At 45.0% G+C, this 22,251-nt stretch overlaps 1 protein-coding gene across 1 annotated transcript in view; it reads left to right on the top strand.

Moving 5' to 3' along the window:
* fam184ab (family with sequence similarity 184 member Ab) overlaps positions 1-22,251 on the top strand; it is a gene marked incomplete at both ends in the record, with an annotated part of 541,527 nt that overhangs the window by 374,832 nt on the left and 144,444 nt on the right. Inside the window, one exon of the mRNA XM_083643220.1 lies at positions 7,807-7,957. Coding sequence (XP_083499346.1) covers positions 7,807-7,957 — 151 coding nt within the window. The remainder of the gene's footprint in view (positions 1-7,806; positions 7,958-22,251) is intronic.

The following is a 22,251-nucleotide window of genomic DNA, read 5'->3' as shown; positions in this document are numbered from 1 at the left end:
GGGAGAGGGGGGGAGAGGGGGGTGGGGCACGCAGGCTGCACAGAACTACACCACGTCACTACATCAGAAAATATTACCTAGAGTCAGTGAATGTGCTTGAAATTAGACTAGCAAAAAGTATTCATAAAAGTGACTTTATCTTGAAAAGTAAAAAAAGACAGCAGAAAACCCTTGAAAGTGCTCTTCTTTCAGAGGCTGTCATTTCATAATGGAACTGTCTAGAAACAAAATTTCTTCTTTGAAAGAAGCAGGAGTGTCCAATGTTTCATTAGAGTCCAGCCCTGTCCATATAGCCCTAATAGAAAAAATTCTATAGCTGTTTTCAACTGAATGGAAGTGAATCTGGCACAGGCTCCAGACAATTTTACTGAAGCGCTGTGGCACTCAATGTGTTAAGAACCAACATCTATCTATCTATCTATCTATCTATCTATCTGTCTATCTGTCTATCTGCGAGTTTATCGCTTAGACTCGTCGGCGGTGTGTAGGAACCTTGAGAGGGAGAGATCTCTGCTCTGCCTGCGAGTGCACAGCGCTACTGTGTGTGTCAGTGTGTGTGTGCGCGCGTGCAGACAGATAGACAGATAGACAGATGACCGTCAGTCAGTACGCTATGCGCGGAGCAACGCACGAACACACACACACACACACACACCATCTCTCTCTCTCCCTCTCTCTCGGAGGAGAGGAGACGGTCTCATCCAAGAGAGAGAGAAAGAGAGAGGGAATTTTCCCTGCTGCAGACGGGACACGCCCACACAGTCCGCGGGAGAAAATACACTCTAAAATATAATTGATTCTCATGACTTTTGCCATGACTGTCAAACCTAAATTTATATACTTTGCGACGTTCATCATCGTTCAAATTTGGCTGGTGGCTTATTAACATAGGCTCCTGTGATGTGATGAACTCAAAATGCTAAATAATAATAAAATATTTCTGGTTTCCAGGGACTTTACTATTTTTCCCGAAAATGAGCCATACCGGGAAACGGGAAATGAAGCCCTCTTTCCCGGGAAATTGTTGTTGTTGTTGTTTTTTATACATCAAGGAGAAATATACCTAATTTAGTTCCCAACCTGACAAATGTATTATTTGGTGCCATTAATATTTATTAATTAAGGCAAAACATTGCAATTTAACTAACTTTTTAGGCTGTATGTAGGCTGTACCTATACGTATTAGGCTATACTGTATAGTGCCGTTAGGGTTTATATACAGTAATTCACCAATCGCCTGGATTGGCATATGAATAAATCCTGTAGTAGCCTAGGCTAAACATTTTCTTAGAGAGTTGTGGAAACTGCCGTGGAAGGAATGGAGCCGTAAACGCGTCGATCAGCCCGTTTTCACGCTCTTTTACGCACAAGATCAATGCTGTCTGATATCTTGCACCGTGTGCCGTCTGCTGTGCTGCGCTCTGGCGGCTGCACCGCTCGTCTTCCAGCCGTGCCCAGACATCTCCATACCGCATACCGGAGCACGGCTGTATCAGACTATCTCCACCCCTCTGTGCATGGACATCGCCTACAACCTACCAGACCATCATGCCAATTGCCCAACCTAGGGCACACGAACCGAGGACGCACGGCTGGACTGATTGTCGTTTTCACCGCTGGTGAAGTTTGCACGGTGCTCAATCGCCGTCTCGTAGGCTACTGCATTAACGGTCACAATCCCCTCAAGCAAGTTAGAAGTGTAGAGAAAAGAAAATATACATTGTGGGCTTTGTGTTTATTAGGCTATGTGCAATAAGCTTTCAGTGTCTGTTCCACCGGCGCACAGCGCACAAAGGCACATGACCAAAACACGGCGAAATAAAATCAGAAATTAATTCCACTCTGCAAATGATATCAAATTTCAAATTACTGGCTATAGCATTGTTGTCAGAGAAGATAGTATTAAAATCTGCCTGCAATACCTCGTTATTTGGCGCTATATAAATAGAAAATTGATTGATTGTTGGTTGATTGATTCACTTTGATGTCTCCGAAATGCATATAGGCCTACATCGCGATCATTTAATTACTTTACAATGCTTACAGTAGCCTAATATATTACATGTTCTTTTAAAATATAGGCTACATCATTTAAGAACGTAAACTGTTGGCATATTTCTAAATATAGGCCTATTCTAATATGTTCTGCATGTATAAATACAAAAAAAAAAATCCCGGTTTCTGCGAGTTTATCGCTTAGACTCGTCGGCGGTGTGTAGGAACCTTGAGAGGGAGAGATCTCTGCTCTGCCTGCGAGTGCACAGCGCTACTGTGTGTGTCAGTGTGTGTGTGCGCGCGTGCAGACAGATAGACAGATAGACAGATGACCGTCAGTCAGTACGCTATGCGCGGAGCAACGCACGAACACACACACACACACACCATCTCTCTCTCTCCCTCTCTCTCGGAGGAGAGGAGACGGTCTCATCCAAGAGAGAGAGAAAGAGAGAGGGAATTTTCCCTGCTGCAGACGGGACACGCCCACACAGTCCGCGGGAGAAAATACACTCTAAAATATAATTGATTCTCATGACTTTTGCCATGACTGTCAAACCTAAATTTATATACTTTGCGACGTTCATCATCGTTCAAATTTGGCTGGTGGCTTATTAACATAGGCTCCTGTGATGTGATGAACTCAAAATGCTAAATAATAATAAAATATTTCTGGTTTCCAGGGACTTTACTATTTTTCCCGAAAATGAGCCATACCGGGAAACGGGAAATGAAGCCCTCTTTCCCGGGAAATTGTTGTTGTTGTTGTTTTTTATACATCAAGGAGAAATATACCTAATTTAGTTCCCAACCTGACAAATGTATTATTTGGTGCCATTAATATTTATTAATTAAGGCAAAACATTGCAATTTAACTAACTTTTTAGGCTGTATGTAGGCTGTACCTATACGTATTAGGCTATACTGTATAGTGCCGTTAGGGTTTATATACAGTAATTCACCAATCGCCTGGATTGGCATATGAATAAATCCTGTAGTAGCCTAGGCTAAACATTTTCTTAGAGAGTTGTGGAAACTGCCGTGGAAGGAATGGAGCCGTAAACGCGTCGATCAGCCCGTTTTCACGCTCTTTTACGCACAAGATCAATGCTGTCTGATATCTTGCACCGTGTGCCGTCTGCTGTGCTGCGCTCTGGCGGCTGCACCGCTCGTCTTCCAGCCGTGCCCAGACATCTCCATACCGCATACCGGAGCACGGCTGTATCAGACTATCTCCACCCCTCTGTGCATGGACATCGCCTACAACCTACCAGACCATCATGCCAATTGCCCAACCTAGGGCACACGAACCGAGGACGCACGGCTGGACTGATTGTCGTTTTCACCGCTGGTGAAGTTTGCACGGTGCTCAATCGCCGTCTCGTAGGCTACTGCATTAACGGTCACAATCCCCTCAAGCAAGTTAGAAGTGTAGAGAAAAGAAAATAAACATTGTGGGCTTTGTGTTTATTAGGCTATGTGCAATAAGCTTTCAGTGTCTGTTCCACCGGCGCACAGCGCACAAAGGCACATGACCAAAACACGGCGAAATAAAATCAGAAATTAATTCCACTCTGCAAATGATATCAAATTTCAAATTACTGGCTATAGCATTGTTGTCAGAGAAGATAGTATTAAAATCTGCCTGCAATACCTCGTTATTTGGCGCTATATAAATAGAAAATTGATTGATTGTTGGTTGATTGATTCACTTTGATGTCTCCGAAATGCATATAGGCCTACATCGCGATCATTTAATTACTTTACAATGCTTACAGTAGCCTAATATATTACATGTTCTTTTAAAATATAGGCTACATCATTTAAGAACGTAAACTGTTGGCATATTTCTAAATATAGGCCTATTCTAATATGTTCTGCATGTATAAATACAAAAAAAAAAAATCCCGGTTTCTGCGAGTTTATCGCTTAGACTCGTCGGCGGTGTGTAGGAACCTTGAGAGGGAGAGATCTCTGCTCTGCCTGCGAGTGCACAGCGCTACTGTGTGTGTCAGTGTGTGTGTGCGCGCGTGCAGACAGATAGACAGATAGACAGATGACCGTCAGTCAGTACGCTATGCGCGGAGCAACGCACGAACACACACACACACACACCATCTCTCTCTCTCCCTCTCTCTCGGAGGAGAGGAGACGGTCTCATCCAAGAGAGAGAGAAAGAGAGAGGGAATTTTCCCTGCTGCAGACGGGACACGCCCACACAGTCCGCGGGAGAAAATACACTCTAAAATATAATTGATTCTCATGACTTTTGCCATGACTGTCAAACCTAAATTTATATACTTTGCGACGTTCATCATCGTTCAAATTTGGCTGGTGGCTTATTAACATAGGCTCCTGTGATGTGATGAACTCAAAATGCTAAATAATAATAAAATATTTCTGGTTTCCAGGGACTTTACTATTTTTCCCGAAAATGAGCCATACCGGGAAACGGGAAATGAAGCCCTCTTTCCCGGGAAATTGTTGTTGTTGTTGTTTTTTATACATCAAGGAGAAATATACCTAATTTAGTTCCCAACCTGACAAATGTATTATTTGGTGCCATTAATATTTATTAATTAAGGCAAAACATTGCAATTTAACTAACTTTTTAGGCTGTATGTAGGCTGTACCTATACGTATTAGGCTATACTGTATAGTGCCGTTAGGGTTTATATACAGTAATTCACCAATCGCCTGGATTGGCATATGAATAAATCCTGTAGTAGCCTAGGCTAAACATTTTCTTAGAGAGTTGTGGAAACTGCCGTGGAAGGAATGGAGCCGTAAACGCGTCGATCAGCCCGTTTTCACGCTCTTTTACGCACAAGATCAATGCTGTCTGATATCTTGCACCGTGTGCCGTCTGCTGTGCTGCGCTCTGGCGGCTGCACCGCTCGTCTTCCAGCCGTGCCCAGACATCTCCATACCGCATACCGGAGCACGGCTGTATCAGACTATCTCCACCCCTCTGTGCATGGACATCGCCTACAACCTACCAGACCATCATGCCAATTGCCCAACCTAGGGCACACGAACCGAGGACGCACGGCTGGACTGATTGTCGTTTTCACCGCTGGTGAAGTTTGCACGGTGCTCAATCGCCGTCTCGTAGGCTACTGCATTAACGGTCACAATCCCCTCAAGCAAGTTAGAAGTGTAGAGAAAAGAAAATAAACATTGTGGGCTTTGTGTTTATTAGGCTATGTGCAATAAGCTTTCAGTGTCTGTTCCACCGGCGCACAGCGCACAAAGGCACATGACCAAAACACGGCGAAATAAAATCAGAAATTAATTCCACTCTGCAAATGATATCAAATTTCAAATTACTGGCTATAGCATTGTTGTCAGAGAAGATAGTATTAAAATCTGCCTGCAATACCTCGTTATTTGGCGCTATATAAATAGAAAATTGATTGATTGTTGGTTGATTGATTCACTTTGATGTCTCCGAAATGCATATAGGCCTACATCGCGATCATTTAATTACTTTACAATGCTTACAGTAGCCTAATATATTACATGTTCTTTTAAAATATAGGCTACATCATTTAAGAACGTAAACTGTTGGCATATTTCTAAATATAGGCCTATTCTAATATGTTCTGCATGTATAAATACAAAAAAAAAAAATCCCGGTTTCTGCGAGTTTATCGCTTAGACTCGTCGGCGGTGTGTAGGAACCTTGAGAGGGAGAGATCTCTGCTCTGCCTGCGAGTGCACAGCGCTACTGTGTGTGTCAGTGTGTGTGTGCGCGCGTGCAGACAGATAGACAGATAGACAGATGACCGTCAGTCAGTACGCTATGCGCGGAGCAACGCACGAACACACACACACACACACCATCTCTCTCTCTCCCTCTCTCTCGGAGGAGAGGAGACGGTCTCATCCAAGAGAGAGAGAAAGAGAGAGGGAATTTTCCCTGCTGCAGACGGGACACGCCCACACAGTCCGCGGGAGAAAATACACTCTAAAATATAATTGATTCTCATGACTTTTGCCATGACTGTCAAACCTAAATTTATATACTTTGCGACGTTCATCATCGTTCAAATTTGGCTGGTGGCTTATTAACATAGGCTCCTGTGATGTGATGAACTCAAAATGCTAAATAATAATAAAATATTTCTGGTTTCCAGGGACTTTACTATTTTTCCCGAAAATGAGCCATACCGGGAAACGGGAAATGAAGCCCTCTTTCCCGGGAAATTGTTGTTGTTGTTGTTTTTTATACATCAAGGAGAAATATACCTAATTTAGTTCCCAACCTGACAAATGTATTATTTGGTGCCATTAATATTTATTAATTAAGGCAAAACATTGCAATTTAACTAACTTTTTAGGCTGTATGTAGGCTGTACCTATACGTATTAGGCTATACTGTATAGTGCCGTTAGGGTTTATATACAGTAATTCACCAATCGCCTGGATTGGCATATGAATAAATCCTGTAGTAGCCTAGGCTAAACATTTTCTTAGAGAGTTGTGGAAACTGCCGTGGAAGGAATGGAGCCGTAAACGCGTCGATCAGCCCGTTTTCACGCTCTTTTACGCACAAGATCAATGCTGTCTGATATCTTGCACCGTGTGCCGTCTGCTGTGCTGCGCTCTGGCGGCTGCACCGCTCGTCTTCCAGCCGTGCCCAGACATCTCCATACCGCATACCGGAGCACGGCTGTATCAGACTATCTCCACCCCTCTGTGCATGGACATCGCCTACAACCTACCAGACCATCATGCCAATTGCCCAACCTAGGGCACACGAACCGAGGACGCACGGCTGGACTGATTGTCGTTTTCACCGCTGGTGAAGTTTGCACGGTGCTCAATCGCCGTCTCGTAGGCTACTGCATTAACGGTCACAATCCCCTCAAGCAAGTTAGAAGTGTAGAGAAAAGAAAATAAACATTGTGGGCTTTGTGTTTATTAGGCTATGTGCAATAAGCTTTCAGTGTCTGTTCCACCGGCGCACAGCGCACAAAGGCACATGACCAAAACACGGCGAAATAAAATCAGAAATTAATTCCACTCTGCAAATGATATCAAATTTCAAATTACTGGCTATAGCATTGTTGTCAGAGAAGATAGTATTAAAATCTGCCTGCAATACCTCGTTATTTGGCGCTATATAAATAGAAAATTGATTGATTGTTGGTTGATTGATTCACTTTGATGTCTCCGAAATGCATATAGGCCTACATCGCGATCATTTAATTACTTTACAATGCTTACAGTAGCCTAATATATTACATGTTCTTTTAAAATATAGGCTACATCATTTAAGAACGTAAACTGTTGGCATATTTCTAAATATAGGCCTATTCTAATATGTTCTGCATGTATAAATACAAAAAAAAAAAAATCCCGGTTTCCCGTCATTAATTTTCCGGGAAACGGGAAATGGGTTGGATGGCATTTCCCGGGAATCCCGTTTCCCGGGATTAAACCCTAGTACAAACAGGACAGGATTCGGGTTCCTAGGCCAAGTGCTTGTAATTCGGGACTGTCCCGGATTTTTCGGGACAAGTGGTCACCCTAGTTGTTCATGATTTTGAAACCTAATTTGATATACTTGGCAACCTTTTTAATCGTTCATATTTGGCTGGGTGGTTAATAACAAATGTTTCTGTGTCACATATTTATTTTTTGTTTCCAGGGGCTTTGAAGCCTAAAATGTGTAAAATCAAAATGTGTGTGTGTGTGTGTGTGTGTGTGTGTGTGTGTGTGTGTGTGTGTGTGTGTGTGTGTGTGTGTGTGTGTGTGTGTGTGTGTGTGCGTGCGTGCGTGTGTGCCGTGCATGTCGTCCCGTAGGCAGGAGTGTAAGAAGCTGCGTGAGGAGCTGAGGGAGGACCATGCGGAGGACAAGGCCTTGGCGTTGGCTCAGCTGGCCCAGAGCAAGGAGCAGGAATTGGGCTGTGCCAGGGAGAGCTGGCAGAGGAAGGTGGAGGACCTCCTGGAACAGGTAAGACTATGGCTGAGAGATGTGTACAGTATATACCTGTGTACCTGTGTGTATACGTGTGTACCTGTAAAAGAAAAGAAAAAAACATGGGCAGTGTGACATCACCAAAAGGTTTCCGAAGGGCCATTTTGAAACCAGAAGATTTACGATTGCCGCCATGTTGACAATTTTTGGAGCTGTAGCACCGCCTGCTATTGGTCCATAATCGGTGACTGACCTGCCGATCACTGGACAGTTATTTTAGAAAATCGCTATATGAACACACATTAGAAGAAATTAAATTACAATTAGCTACTTAGAGCATAACCTCTTCTCAAAAAATGTATTGGCTTTATATTTTGAGTGAGAAGTGGTGTTGTGGCCCCATTACCTTGCATTGAGTTGGGTGGGTTGGAGTCTTTTTGGAGGCAGGCCCTAGTGGAGGTAGGATTGGTGATTCTCAACCTTTTCTCAACCCAAAACAGTCATTCTTCTACATTCGCTAATTGTTAACTTCTTGTAAATGAAATAATGGTGAAGTTTACCACTTCATCAATTTGTTGGGGAGCTCCTGGAACCCTCTCAAGGACCCCTGGTGGTCCCCGGACCCTATGATCAGAACCACTGCATTAGATGAATTGCCGCCACTTCTTTATTGGCTTCAAAATTCACCTGTGGTTAGGGTTAGGGTTAGTGCCGAAGTCAGTACAAGTTGTGACCGGCACAGAGCCATCATGCAGCAAAACAGAGCGCTTCTGGTGTGAATGGCCAGGCCTCTGCTCGACGCGCTGTGACAGAGACGTTTCTGGTGTGTCCCATGCAGGCTATACAAATGTCGACAACCCGGTGAAAAATATTTCTTCATAGGCGTCTGGGTAGTATAGAGCTAGATTCCCTGCCTACCAAGACGAGGGTGGCAGGTTTGTGTCCCTGTGTTACCTCCGGCTCAATCTGGGAACCCATCGGTTAAAAAGAAAAAAGTATATATTTTTCTCTAACCTCTGGGGGCAGCCTCGTTTCAATGCTGTGTAACAGGAACTCGAGGGGCTCCGCCGGCAGCGCAAGAAAATCGTTTTCCCTGCCTTGCAAGCTCTGCCATTGGCTCTTACCGACTGGCTCTGCTCATTAATGGATTTCCTGCGTGTCGCTCTCAAATCCCTCCGTCACTATGAAACAACAACAACATCGCTAGTTCATTGCTAGTAGCAAGTAGCAACTTGCTACACGCTGCAAATGGTAAGTTTTGACGACACACCGGTCACGTTCACTCCATTTTGATCAGGTAAAGCGCAGAACGTGAGCCTGCCCCCTGCGCTGTTGCCGACAGATTTTCGACGCAAGTCGAAAGTCTGTCTCAAGAGATTACCTCCGGCTTTGTCGGGCATCCATACAGGCACGATTGGCTGTGTCTGCGGGTGGGAAGCCGCATTAGGGGTATGTGTCCTGGTCGCTGCACTAGCGCCTCCTCTGGTCGGTCAGGGCACCTGTTAGGGGCCGAAGGGAACTGGTGGGAATAGCATGATCCTCCCACGTGCTACGTCCTGCCGGTGAAGCTCCCTGTTGTCAGGTGAAAAGAAGTGGTTGGCAAGTACGCATGTGTCATAGGAAGCACGATGCTAGTCTATGGCAGATCCCCAGATCAGCAGAGGGTGGAGCAGCGACCAGGGCAGCAAGGGGAAATTGGCCAAGTACAATTGGGGAGAAAATGGGGTGGGGGGAGGGACTGAAAAAATATCGCTCCCCCCACACACACACTGTGATGATGGCAGTGCTGTGCCAGCGCGTGAACATCACCCCTCCTGGCATTGTGTGTCAGTGGCTGGTGATGGGGAGGCTGTGCGTGTGTGTGTGTGTGTGTGTGTGTGTGTGTGTGTGTGTGTGTGTGTGTGTGTGTGTGTGTGTGTGTGTGTGTGTGTGTGTGTGTGTGTGTGTGTGTGTGGCTGGTGATGGGGAGGCTTTGTGCCTGAACAGCTTGTATTGATTCCTGGGTGATGGGTATGGGTCTTGCCCCTTGTGCAAAATTACAACATCACTTTTAGCTGTCCCAATAATCTGTAAATGTTTTTTAGGGCATTTTCACACCTAAAATTCCAGACCAAGGTCCTAACCAAATTCATGTTTTTGTTTTGTATACACTCTCCTCGCCATGTTTTGCAGGAGCCTGGTGTTGGGGTTGTTAGGCACCTTTTGTTCTGTTTGTTGAATGTAATTTGTGTTGTCTGGTTATTTTCCCTTAGTTTTAGTTCATAAGTTATTGTGTGGCCGGGTGGAACCGATGAACGCAGGTCGCGTTGCGTGTCGGACATGGATGTGGGCGGACCTGGGTTTCCCTGTTTTTGTATTTCCGCCGGCAGAGCAGCACGAGCAAACATTTCTGCTTTGAGTCGAGACGCGCTGGTCGCTAGAGTTAGGACGTGCGGCACTGCCCGTTTGAGTTGTGTGACCCGGAGTCAGCACGGCACACGGTGAACTACCGCCGACACGCTAATACCGGAGCGGTATTGTGAACTACCGCCGACACGCTAATACCGGAGCGGTACTGTGAACTACAGCCGACACGCTAATACCGGAGCGGTACTGTGAGCTATAGCGAGACACGCTTATACCGAAGCTGTTTGATTTACGTGTGAGTATGATTACTTCTGTGAACGAATATTCTAAAACGTTAAGTGAAGTGTCTGAATGTGGGCTTGATGGGTGATTAACTATTTCCAGGAAGGAGTTATCGGCCGGGCAGGCTTCACGGAGGGGGGTAGGCACGTGCCAGTGTTGCGCAGGTATTTTATTATTGTTTATATGTTGTTTGCATTTTCTTTCTAATCGATGTGTCCGGATGCTTGTCAAGATGTGTAAATGTGTCGGAGGGTTAATGGGCTGTGACTCTTCCTAGCGCCGTTGGTCGTAGCGGTGGGTCCCGGGGCTTTGCAGCTCGAGTCCAGAGTGAGACCTCTAATCTCCTTTAAGGGGTGAGCATTGCTGCTACTGTTTGGGAAGTGGGCAGTTTATTTAACTATTCATTTGTATACATGGTGGATGTATTTTATGTGTGTGGTTAATATTGTTCCTGTTGTGTTGTTGTTATTCTAGGATGATCATCCAGGTGTGGTCACTGCTATAGCCTAGGATTATTCAGGAAAGACATTTGTGAACCTGTAGCACCTGTTGCACAAAGAGATTATTTTTGTATATTCAACTTGCCTCTCTCGAGTAGAAACTGTCAATAACAGAAATTGTGAATAAAGATTATTTTTCTGTAAACTCTTCTAGTGTCTGGCTGCTTGCCTTTTAGAGGTCCAAGACCTGCTCAGCATTTCTCGTAAGGTCACAGTTGTTTTAACTTTTACTTTGGTGTATGAGAGAGAGAGTACATGGCTATATAATTTGTAAAGATGTTATTATAAAAAAAAAATACATAAATTATGTATTCTGTTCTTAAAATGTTTTATATTTTTTGAAAGATTATTTCATTTAAAATTGTTTTATTTATTTATTTTTAATATATTTATATTTGGCGAACACTTAGTTAGCAAACGTAGCTCGTCGCTAACAGCTATGGCTAACGGTTATGTTCCAATTCTGAGCCCACGTCCTGCTGAGTGCCGCGTGCTGCACTTCCTTAGGTCATCTCAAAAACAACGCAACGGACATACCGTTTTATAATTCTGTCCATTTTCTGAAGGATCAGTGTGGCCACAGCCTTAAGCTACCGGTATAATTAAAATATGAATTTATTTTTCACTGCAAGAAAATGCACTTGTGGCATGAAGAGTGTGAGAAGTGTTAATTGTATTGAGTCTCATGGTCAATGCGAGAGTTGGCAGACCTGTCAAGTTGTTGTATTCATCACTTTTGCATATGTCACACAGCTGTCCAATTATATGCATCGACGCATGTAAACACCAGACCATATTAAATCACATCCCATGTAAACACCAGACCATATTAAATCACATCCCATGTAAACACCAGACCAGTAGCGGCCGGCCACTAGAGGGCGCCAGGGCGCCGCCCCACCCACTGTATCCACATCATTGACAGTAAATATCCACATGAAGAAGAGGGAAATAAAACGTTATATATATTTTTTTATGAGCAAGGTGAATATTAGATAGTGAGTATATAATCTGCAATAAATATGTAGATTCATAATTATCTACATGTGTACTGTTTTTGGGTCAATCATTTCTTGCACCGAATTGCCACGGACGCCGTCCGAGGACTTCCGGTTTCCACCAGTGCAGATCATTAGAGTATCAGGATCTGTGTAGTTGCACATGCGCTGTTCACTCTCAAAAACAAAGGGATTTTGGTGGGCTCTGGGCGCACGTATCTAGTGACCGGGTGGAGGTGGGGTCAGGTAGAGTGAGTGTCATGACGTAGGCTAGGCTGCTACGTAGATGGGTAGCGACGCAGTATATATAAACACTAGTAGCAGAGAGTAGCAGTCCCACGCCGACGGCTTTGTTGTCTCCCTGCAGCACGCGCGCGAAGCAAAGAAGTTTGTTTTCAACTGCCATAAAACACAAAAGACGTTTTGCAAGAATGGAGAAAGAAAATTCTGTGAAGTCACTCAAAACGACGCCGTTTGAGAGACGGACTTTACAGGAGAAGCATTGAGTGAAAGAGCTTGGATCAGATCACCCTGAGCTCGCCATTAAACAACAGGCTACAGACAGAGGAAGAAAATACACTTTTTCAGACATTTCTAGTAGCTAGTAACGTCCGTTACTACTTGCTTGATTTAGGGCTGGAGTGGACGATAATTCAATAGCCTATTATTGTTGTCTTTCAGTGGAATCATCGTGATGATATGAAGTTATTTTAATAGTGACATTTTTGCTGTCTAAATTGATGATGACAAGCAAATGTTACTTAAAAACTGATCAAATGAGGTATGGCAGGAATATTATTTGAAAATATAAGGTTTGTTTGACATCACCATTCAGTTCAATGAGATGAACACTGATTTTGCATACGTGAAACATATGATATTGATATTGAGATATTATTATTATATTGATTTCAACCCCATCGTCCAGGCAAAAATGCACGAGCCGCTACTGCACCAGACCATATTAAATCACATCCCATGTAAACACCAGACCATATTAAATCACATCCCATGTAAACAATTGACCTGAAATCTTCAAACCGATTGATTTAAATTAGATTGAGGAAAAAGTGTGCATGTAATCGTGCAGCTAGTGAGGAGGGAAAGAGATTGAATGGTCTGATGGTCAAGTCAAGTTTCAAGTCAAGTTTATTTATATAGCCCTAATTCACAAGCATGTCTCAGAGGGCTTCACAGAAAGTATGTCTAGCTGATTCTAGCTAACACACAGTAACAAGAATATACAGAATAAAGATAACATTTGAACATTTGAAGAAAGCAGGAGAGTGGAGGAGGGAGGGAGAGGGAGGAGGGAGGGGAGGGGGGAGGTGGGGAGAAAATAGGAAATGTGGAGGAGGAGAGAACAGAGGAGGAGAGATGAGGGTGCAGGGGAGGGAGAGCCAGGGTAGGGGTAGGGTCTAGGGTTGGGGGAGGGGAGGGAGTAGGATACGGGCCCGGATTAGGGCGAGGGTGGGGAGAAATGGGAAATGTGGAGGAGGAGAGAACAGAGAAGGAGAGGGTGCAGGGGAGGGAGAGCAGGGGGAATGTGAGAGGGAGGAGAGGGCAGAGAGGAGGAGAGAACAGAGAAGGAGAGGTGGGAGGGCGCAGGGGAAGGAGAGCAGTGGGAATGTGAGAGAGGGGAGAGGACAGAGAGGAGGAGAGAACAGAGAAGGAGAGGTGGAAGGGTACAGGGGAGGTAGAGTAGAGGTAAGGTCTAGGGTGGAGGGAGGGAGTAGGATACGGGCCCGGATTAGGGCGAGGGTGGGGAGAAAATGGGAAATGTGGAGGAGGAGAGAACAGAGAAGGAGAGGTGGGAGGGTGCAGGGGAAGGAGAGCAGGGGGAATGTGAGAGAGGGGGGAGGACAGAGAGTAGAGGTAGGGTCTAGGGTGGAGGGAGGGAGTAGGATACGGGCCCGGATTAGGGCGAGGGTGGGGGGAAAATGGGAAATGTGGAGGAGGAGAGAACAGAGAAGGAGAGGTGGGAGGGTGCAGGGGAAGGAGAGCAGGGGGAATGTGAGAGAGGGGGGAGGACAGAGAGGCAGAGAAGGAGAGGTGGGAGGGTGCAGGGGAAGGAGAGCAGGGGGAATGTGAGAGAAGGGAGAGCAGGAAGTGGCAGGGATTCAGGAAAATAGGGGAGAAGAGGAGAAGGAGCAGAGGGGGGGAGAATGAGGAGAGAGCAGGAGAAGGGAGGGGGGGCGGTGGGATGTGGGGGAGGAAAGAGCATGGAAAGAGAGGAGAACAAGAAGGGGGAAGAAGGGAAGAAGCGGGGGAAGGGGGAAAGAGAGGGGGGGGGGAGAAGATCAGACAACTGACTACTCTAAGCATTAACCAGAGCTAACTGGGACATAGTATCTAGCTAATCTACAGCCTAATCTGGCCTATCCTACCCTGCTCTAGTCTGATTTTAGCCTGAACACTAACAGGTCAGCCTTAGGCTGTAGCTAATCTATCGCCTACCTAAGCTGTTCTAAACCAACCGGCAGCCCTCGACCAGTGATGAAGAGCACCGATGCCCCCCGACCCGGCCCCCGCCCACATAAGGCGTGGGAGGGAAGGCCAGGCCGGGACACAGCGGCACCCCCTCACCCCCAGTGAACGCAAGAAAACCTTTCCACCATATGGATCGCCGCATGGATTGCCCCAGTGACTTGGCAATCCATGGTGTTCTTAAGCCGACTGAGGACACCAGGCTCAGGTGCACGTAATCAGCCTAACGACCTCAACACCAGGCTCTTGCAAGACAGGGCCACTTTTAAATGTTTTATTACAGAAAGTGTATGAAACCCATGACCAAAACAGTCATACATTGTCATTGTGTTACTTATCGTTGAAATTCTAGTGAAAATAAATGTGTATCCTTTTTGCTGGGGACCCCTTCAAGGACCCGTGGAGGATCACGCTATTCCCCCCAGTTCCTGCGCTCCCCCCCGAACAGACTGACCAGAGGAGGCAGTAGTCCAGCGAACAGGACACATACCCCACCGACTTCCCACCCGCAAACACAGCCAATCAACAATTGTGTCTGTAGGGACGTCTGACCAAACCGGAAGTACCAACTAGTCTAAACTTCTAGTCATCAGTGGAAATAAATGCACTTATGCGGGCCATATGACTTCATCATGTGATCAGGACATGAAGATCCTTTACTGAATACTCTACTATGATATTTAGGGCGAAAGACACAGGGCCCTATCTTGGTACAGGCGATATCCCCTATTTGCGCGTGCTCACCTGTTTGCGCGTGCCTTAAGACAGGGAAGATAGCGGTCTGTCTTGCGCATTTGTCCAGGTGTTATGCCGAGTTTTGCACCCCCAGCCCGGCAGCATCCCCACCTCACGGGAGCATATTGTAATGATTTATACAGAAATGTAACTGTTTAAAAGTGATATAATTGTCTGGGTAGATGTGACCTCCCTGCTAAAACAGCCCCAAAATATGTTGGGGATGCAATTCTCGGCGGGGATGCGGAAATGTTCACGGCACGTGCCGCAGGCGCAAATTAGAGTCATGCCAAAATCATCTGCACCCCCAAAATGCCTGCGCAAACGGGATTTGGGCGGTCTTAAGTACCAGAATTATTCACAGGTGTGGCCAGGCAATGGTGGGCATTACGTCAATCAAAACCAATCAGATTCCCGTCTCGGATCGCTGTTTGCGCGAGGCATGCAATATGCTGTAATTCTCTCCATGCGTAATAGAGTGTACTCACTCATGAGTCATGCCGAGGACAGAGAGAGATGGAGAGAGCTTATTGACAGATCGTCTGTGGTTTCAACGAGCCTCCGGGTTATGAAGGTAAATAGCCTATGTCCATTGTCCAACAAGTTTTCTCAATTAATTTCCCTCTTTGTGATGTGATAAAAGTTTCTCAGTGAGTTATAGTTGATTGCCTCACTGAATTATCTGCTAATACCCAATTTTAGCAGCAGAATTGTATGTCCTGGCATGGCAAGGCTGTGCGTAATGACATATCCAAAAGGAATTTTACTTTGCACTGCGCTGCGCAGCACGGAGATTATGGTGCGCTCCAGCGCAGCGAGGTATTTTATGCGTAAGAGGTGCTTTCAAAGCTCTCAGCTCAAAGTAATTGTGCGCTGCTGACGCTAGGATAATGCCATCTATCCCCACATTTTAGCGCTGAAACGCCTGCTTTGGCATGTGGCAGGTCTATGTCCAGTACAATTATAACAGGCATGCACTTTGTGCACGCCCCCAATTTGCATTGTGCACGCCGTTAAACGAGCACAAACGCTAAATTACCGCTTTTGCGAAGATAGGGCCCACAGTGTTCTTTCTATTTGATCTCCTACAGGAGGTATCCCCATTTACTGTACTCCTTAAATATGGCTTTAATCTTCAGCTAGGTCGGGGGATCTCTCATGACACAAAATGCCAGATGCCTTCAGCTTGTAGTCCAATGCGCTGTAATTACACTGATGGTGAAAAAATCAATCAGGAGAGAGAAAGTGGTTGAGAGAGGCCTTCTTCTGTCTCCCTTGCAAGAAGTCCTGTTTGTGCCACACTGACTGATTTCTTCCTCTCTCTTTCTCTCTCTCTCTCTCTCTCTCTCTCTCTCTCTCTCTCTCTCTCTCACACACACACACACACACACACACACACACACACACACACACACACACACACACACACACACACTCATTCATTCTTCAGAGTGTGATCCACACTGGAGCAGAGCAGCAGGCTGTTGTGGCTAATGAGCTCTCAGTTATATTAATGTAGCATAATTAAGCTCTCCTGTGGTCATCACGCACGGACGCGCGTGCATGCATTGCACGCACACGCACACACACACACACACACACGCACACACAAACACTTTCAACTGCTCTATTTGTGTTCATTCTGCATGACGTTTGCATTGTGCCTTGTAGTCCATCTTCTCCGAGGCAGTGACATAGCATCTCAGTGTAGTGTATCTGTGTTGTGTATGTGTGCGCGCGTGCGTGTGTGCAGACAGTGACAGCAGCATCTCAGCGTCACTCGCGTTTCTCTTGCATGGAAATGCGTCCAGAAAAGATGCAGTTAGGAAATCAAGTGATGCTACAGTGTCGTTCAAACCATTATCAGTTCAGTGCCGTTGATGCTTTGATGGGTGGGTAGGTATGATTTTCAAAGATATGATGTATTATATTGCTATTAAAAAAAAGGTTTAGACATGTATTAGAGAGTGTGTAGCAGACTGTGTAGCAGAGAGTGTGTAGCAGGGAGTTGCAAAAAAAAGCAGCCTGCCAGTAGTGTGTTGGCACAGGAGTAGCATAGTAAATATCAGTGTCAGTGTTGTTGTTGCTTTATCCTCCTGAGACCCATCAGAAAGAAGGTTTTAGTATTTTATTTTTTGGGATATTATTCAAGTCTCACAGATGAAACAAACACGTAGCGGTTAAATGTTTTTCAACAATTCCATATTCCACTTTTTTGATGGAACATCCCCTGTAGTGATGGAACATCCCCTGTAGTGATGGAACATCCCCTGTAGTGGACATCCATTCTCGGTTCATGTGAAAATGCAGATCATGACAGCATGTAGATGCACATGCTTCTCACCCAAAAGGCTCCACAGTGTCATGGTTTGTGATCGTTTCCCTCTAACACCTGCACATGTGACATTTCAAGATTTTCATGAGATGTCACATGTCTATAGGTTTTAATACAATCTTAATTTACAATTCAGCTGACCTATCTTGTGCCTACTCAACAACACTTGATTGTGACTCGACACGATTCACTTTCACATACAAGGCCAATTTGATGCATTGGGCTCTCTCTCTGATCTGCCCTACTTCCTAGAACCAGTGACATCACTGGTTCTAGGAAGTAGGGCAGATCCTGAAACCATACAGATACAGAGAACATTGAAAACAACGGTTGTTGTGTTTCACATGAGATCCCGATTTGGGATAGAGATGAGGTTGAAAAAGCAGTAAATAGTTCCTTTAAGTTATCGGGATGCGAACTGGGTTTCCCTAGGAAGTTGGAACACGAGGACGTTACCACCAGCTTTTTAGAAGTGAATCCAAAGTTACCAAGGCATCAACTTTGCTTTCTCTTTGACATATTTAGTATTTTTAACTGAGTTAATGTCGAAATTAGAAAAAAAGAAAATCCACCGCTTTTCAGGTTGTATGTCCGTTTGGAGATTTTCTAAATTACATTTGGATTGCGGAGAATGCAGAACATTTGCAACAGTTCCACCCATGGAAGGAGGAGGCCTTACCAGAAACAACCGGGTATAATGGCGAGGAAACATCATAACAATGTATTTATATCTATGCACAAATGTTTTGCAATTTGAATAATGAATACTGGACATAGTAAGCTTTTAAAATGTATTTTTAGTGCAATTGCAGATTTTCCCAGAGATCCCTCAAAATTTTGCTGTTGATGCTTTCAGGGGATCTCAAGTGTCAAACCAGGGGACTCGGATCCCCCCCAACACCTCCTGTATTTCACACCCTTTCCCCTTACAAGCTATTTCAAGATCAGACTGTCGTTACGTTAAAGACTACCAGAGGTCGCAGCTACTTCCTGGTTACAGCTCCCGACTCTGGCGTATGCACTGCACGCTAGGGTTGTGCGATGTCACCAAAATCCCCATCGTGATTGTTTTACAGTGAAACATCGTTTTGCACGATGGCATCGTCATTGGGGTGGGGGTGGGGGTTGGGGGAATAATTAATTATTTATTAAGTCGCTGCGTTGCTGTAATGCGTTCACGTTAACATGACAGCTGAGCCTGAGCTCTACATGATACCAGCGGGCTTGAATAGGCTATTAGCCTCTGCTCTGTGCTACAGCACAGAGCCAGGCGACTGAAGTGGGCAGTGGCTGTCACTATAGCAATTTGAACGGCGCAAAACTAACGTTAACGTTACTCACCAACAACGTGTGTGTGTTGAATTTACCTAGCTGGCAGAAAACCGACTGAATTACTGGCTGATATAACGGTAGATTCGCGTGGGCTTTTGAACCTAATGTAATGAGAGAGAGTTTAGGATAAATGGCTAGAGAAACGCAGCTGCTGTATCTATATGGAGCAACTCCAACTTTCACTTTGGAAACAGGCGAGTTAAATTCACGGTTGAAGACTTGTACTCACTTTGGGTTGAAAACAGGAAAGAACGTGAAGTTTCTTCTTTGTCTTAAAAAGAAAAACAACACAGACGCAGGGGACGCCCCGGCGACATTAAACAAGCGCCCCCTGTTCAGAGAAGCAGTGGTGCGGAAGAGGGGGAGGGGAGGCTTCCCTGAAGTGAACTGGGTGCGCTTGTTTAATGCCGCCGGCGCGTCCCCCGCGCATCACGGTAAGTGGACTTGGCCTCTTTTATTATTAAAACAGCACAATTTTAATTCGAACAGATAATGAATTATGATGATCCGATGTAGAAGGCTCAGAGGTCGATGGGGGGTCAGCCCATCACGATGGTCGATGCCATCGTCCATCGTGCCAACCCTACTGCACGCATGCACTAATCGATTAATTGTTTGTTGCAGCTCTACACTCATTGTTCTCTCTGTCTCTGGCTGTCTGTCAGCTCTACACTCATTGTTCTCTCTGTTGTTGGGGTTAAGGAGCTGGTTTGGTTATGAATATGTTTTTTTATTTTTTTCAATTTTAGAGAACAATATACGAACAAGACAAACAGGCTCAGACACAGGAAAAGAAAAGAAAAAACAACAAAAAAACATACATTAACATTCAGCATTGCAACATGGCGCTATCAGCCGCATAAGGTGCTTATATATCCCACGCAAAGGGTCCATAAGATATCAGCCGGGCGAGCCATTTGTCACCTCTAACCTCAGTCACTGGTCATTCCTAACCTTGTCGAAGTCGAAGCCAAAAATGGGTCGCAGATAGTTGAGAACCTTCCAAATGAATATGATTCTTAATAATTCTTAAATTATTAATATTCATAAACTCAAATGATGACTAGAGCAGGGGTAATCTGCTGTGTTATGATAGGCTGATGACTAGAGCAGGGGTAATCTGCTGTGTTGTGATAGGCTGATGACTAGAGCTGGGGTAATCTGCTGTCTAAGTGCAAAGTTTTTAATGAGTTTTATCAAGCTTAGATTATGGAGAAGCGTGCGTCTGTCCATCCATCGGTCTTTGTTTATTTATTATGCCTCTTGATGTGTTGTCATCCCGCCACATGGTATCGAAAATGGTATCAAGTATCGATATTTTCCTGGGTATCGGTATCGTAGTAGAAATTCTAGTATCGTGACATTCCTACAAGGCACTGTGATTCCGTCACCAGGCTACACGTGTAACGTGGGTTAAATGGAGGATGGGGGTGTTTGGCAGGCCGGTGTGGCAGGCCTCCGCGCTCATCAGTTTGGTGTACAATGAAAGCCTTGTTCAGTTTGTTAACAAATCGATTAACAGTGTATCACACAGTTCAAACAGCATAAATATATATGTAAATGTATATAACTTTTGCTCTCCCCAGAAACCATAGATAGGCCCTTACTCCGATGAGAATGAAATGTGTGTTTGTCGTCTGTTGTGGAAGAAAAAGGGGAAGGTCCGGAGGCCCGGGAATTGAACGAGACGTTGTTAAGGAAGCTGTGAGAAATAGAGCGAGACACGCACACCCAAACCCAAATTGGAGCAGGTGCTGAGCTGAACTGGAATAGTGAAACAAAAGAATAAAAACTGCTCTCACACTGCCGGGCTCCTTTTACGGTATTTATTGCACCAGAAAAAAGTGACGTTTCAAGCTAGACCAGGGGTGGGCAACTATTTTTCATGGGGGGCCACATGAGAAACCCAGATTGTTGCCGGGGGCCGAACAAATATTGTCATGCCCTAACGGTTAGGGCCTAACCAATGGATCGGCAACTTTGGTGATAGAGAGGGCCACACAAAAATGTCCTCGCTACCAGATTTTGCTGGGGGCCGAACACCGCTAGCGAGAAAAATTTGTGGCATTTGAAGCCAGGTTTAGAGGAATAACTAATTTTAAATTTAATTTCTTTTTTAAACAGTTGTGATGTCATTATTCAGTCTTAACCACCAATATTTGATCCTTTTCTCACTCACTCCTATGTCACCACCTGCTCTCCCTGCAGGGCTTGAAATTAACTTTTTTGACCACCTGCCAATATGGCTGCTCAGGGCCGCTGCTGGGCATTTGGGTGCCCTAAGCGTAATTGTTTTGTGGTGCCCCCCCGCAAAACTTTCAATAACTGTCAAACGAAAGACTGCAAAATCATTAATTATGAACGATACTAGTGTATCTCACATTACATTACATGTGGCAAACAAACAATTGTTAGAATTACTGTACATGTCAGCAAACAAGCGATTGTTAAACTGTACATGCAAGTAGGGGCGGACTGGGATCATAATTCAGGCCGGGCATTAGATACCAAGCAGGCCAGGCCAATACGGGCCGACGTGCGTGCCGGCGTCCGAAGGGTGGCGGCGAAAAATTGGGCCTGTTTGAAGCCCAATTTGGGCCGTTTGAAGCCAGATTTGGGCCGTTTGAAGCCAGATTTGGGCCGTTTGAAGCCCGATTTGGGTCGTTTGAAGCCAGATTTGGACCAGTTGAAGCCAGATTTGGGCCGTTTGAAGCCCAATTTGGGCCGTTTGAAGCCCAATTTGGGCCGAGTCCAATTTTACAATGAGATACACCCACTTTAACCCTGAATAAAGTAATAAAACCACTAGTAAACCAGTAGGCGGCGCCTGGCCTGCTGTTCACTGAGTGGCCTGACTGACGGCACCAAAAAAAAAAAAAAAAAAATTTGGTGCCCTCAGTCACATGATGCCCTACGCAGTCTGCATACTCTGCGTATAGGGTGCGGCGGCCCTGGCTGCTAGATTTTAAAGTGACCAGCCAATTAGAATTTCCACTAGCTAAAATGTTTTTCTTGAAATAAACCAGAATATTAATTTAAGCATAAGTATCAGCAAGTGGCCCGGGATTCTCAAAGCCTGTGTTGAGGGTCACACGAATAAAAATGTACTCTTGAAGCAAAATAAATCCAAAACCAACGAGTTCATTATTTAAATTTCTACTTCAATGTAGAACAGTCATTTCTTACACATGAGATTACTTTTAGCCTTTTATTCATAAAGATTATTGAAAGATATTCCATATTCCAGACTGAAATGCTATAACAGAAGTGGAGTATAGGCCAGAATGACATGAACATTTGGATGTTGAGTTCAGG

This window comes from Poromitra crassiceps (assembly GCF_964638095.1).
Source record: "Poromitra crassiceps genome assembly, chromosome: 9".
Classification (NCBI taxonomy): domain Eukaryota; kingdom Metazoa; phylum Chordata; class Actinopteri; order Beryciformes; family Melamphaidae; genus Poromitra; species Poromitra crassiceps.
Note: the sequence above shows the minus strand (reverse complement) of the source record. Positions and strands in the feature narration are given on the sequence as shown.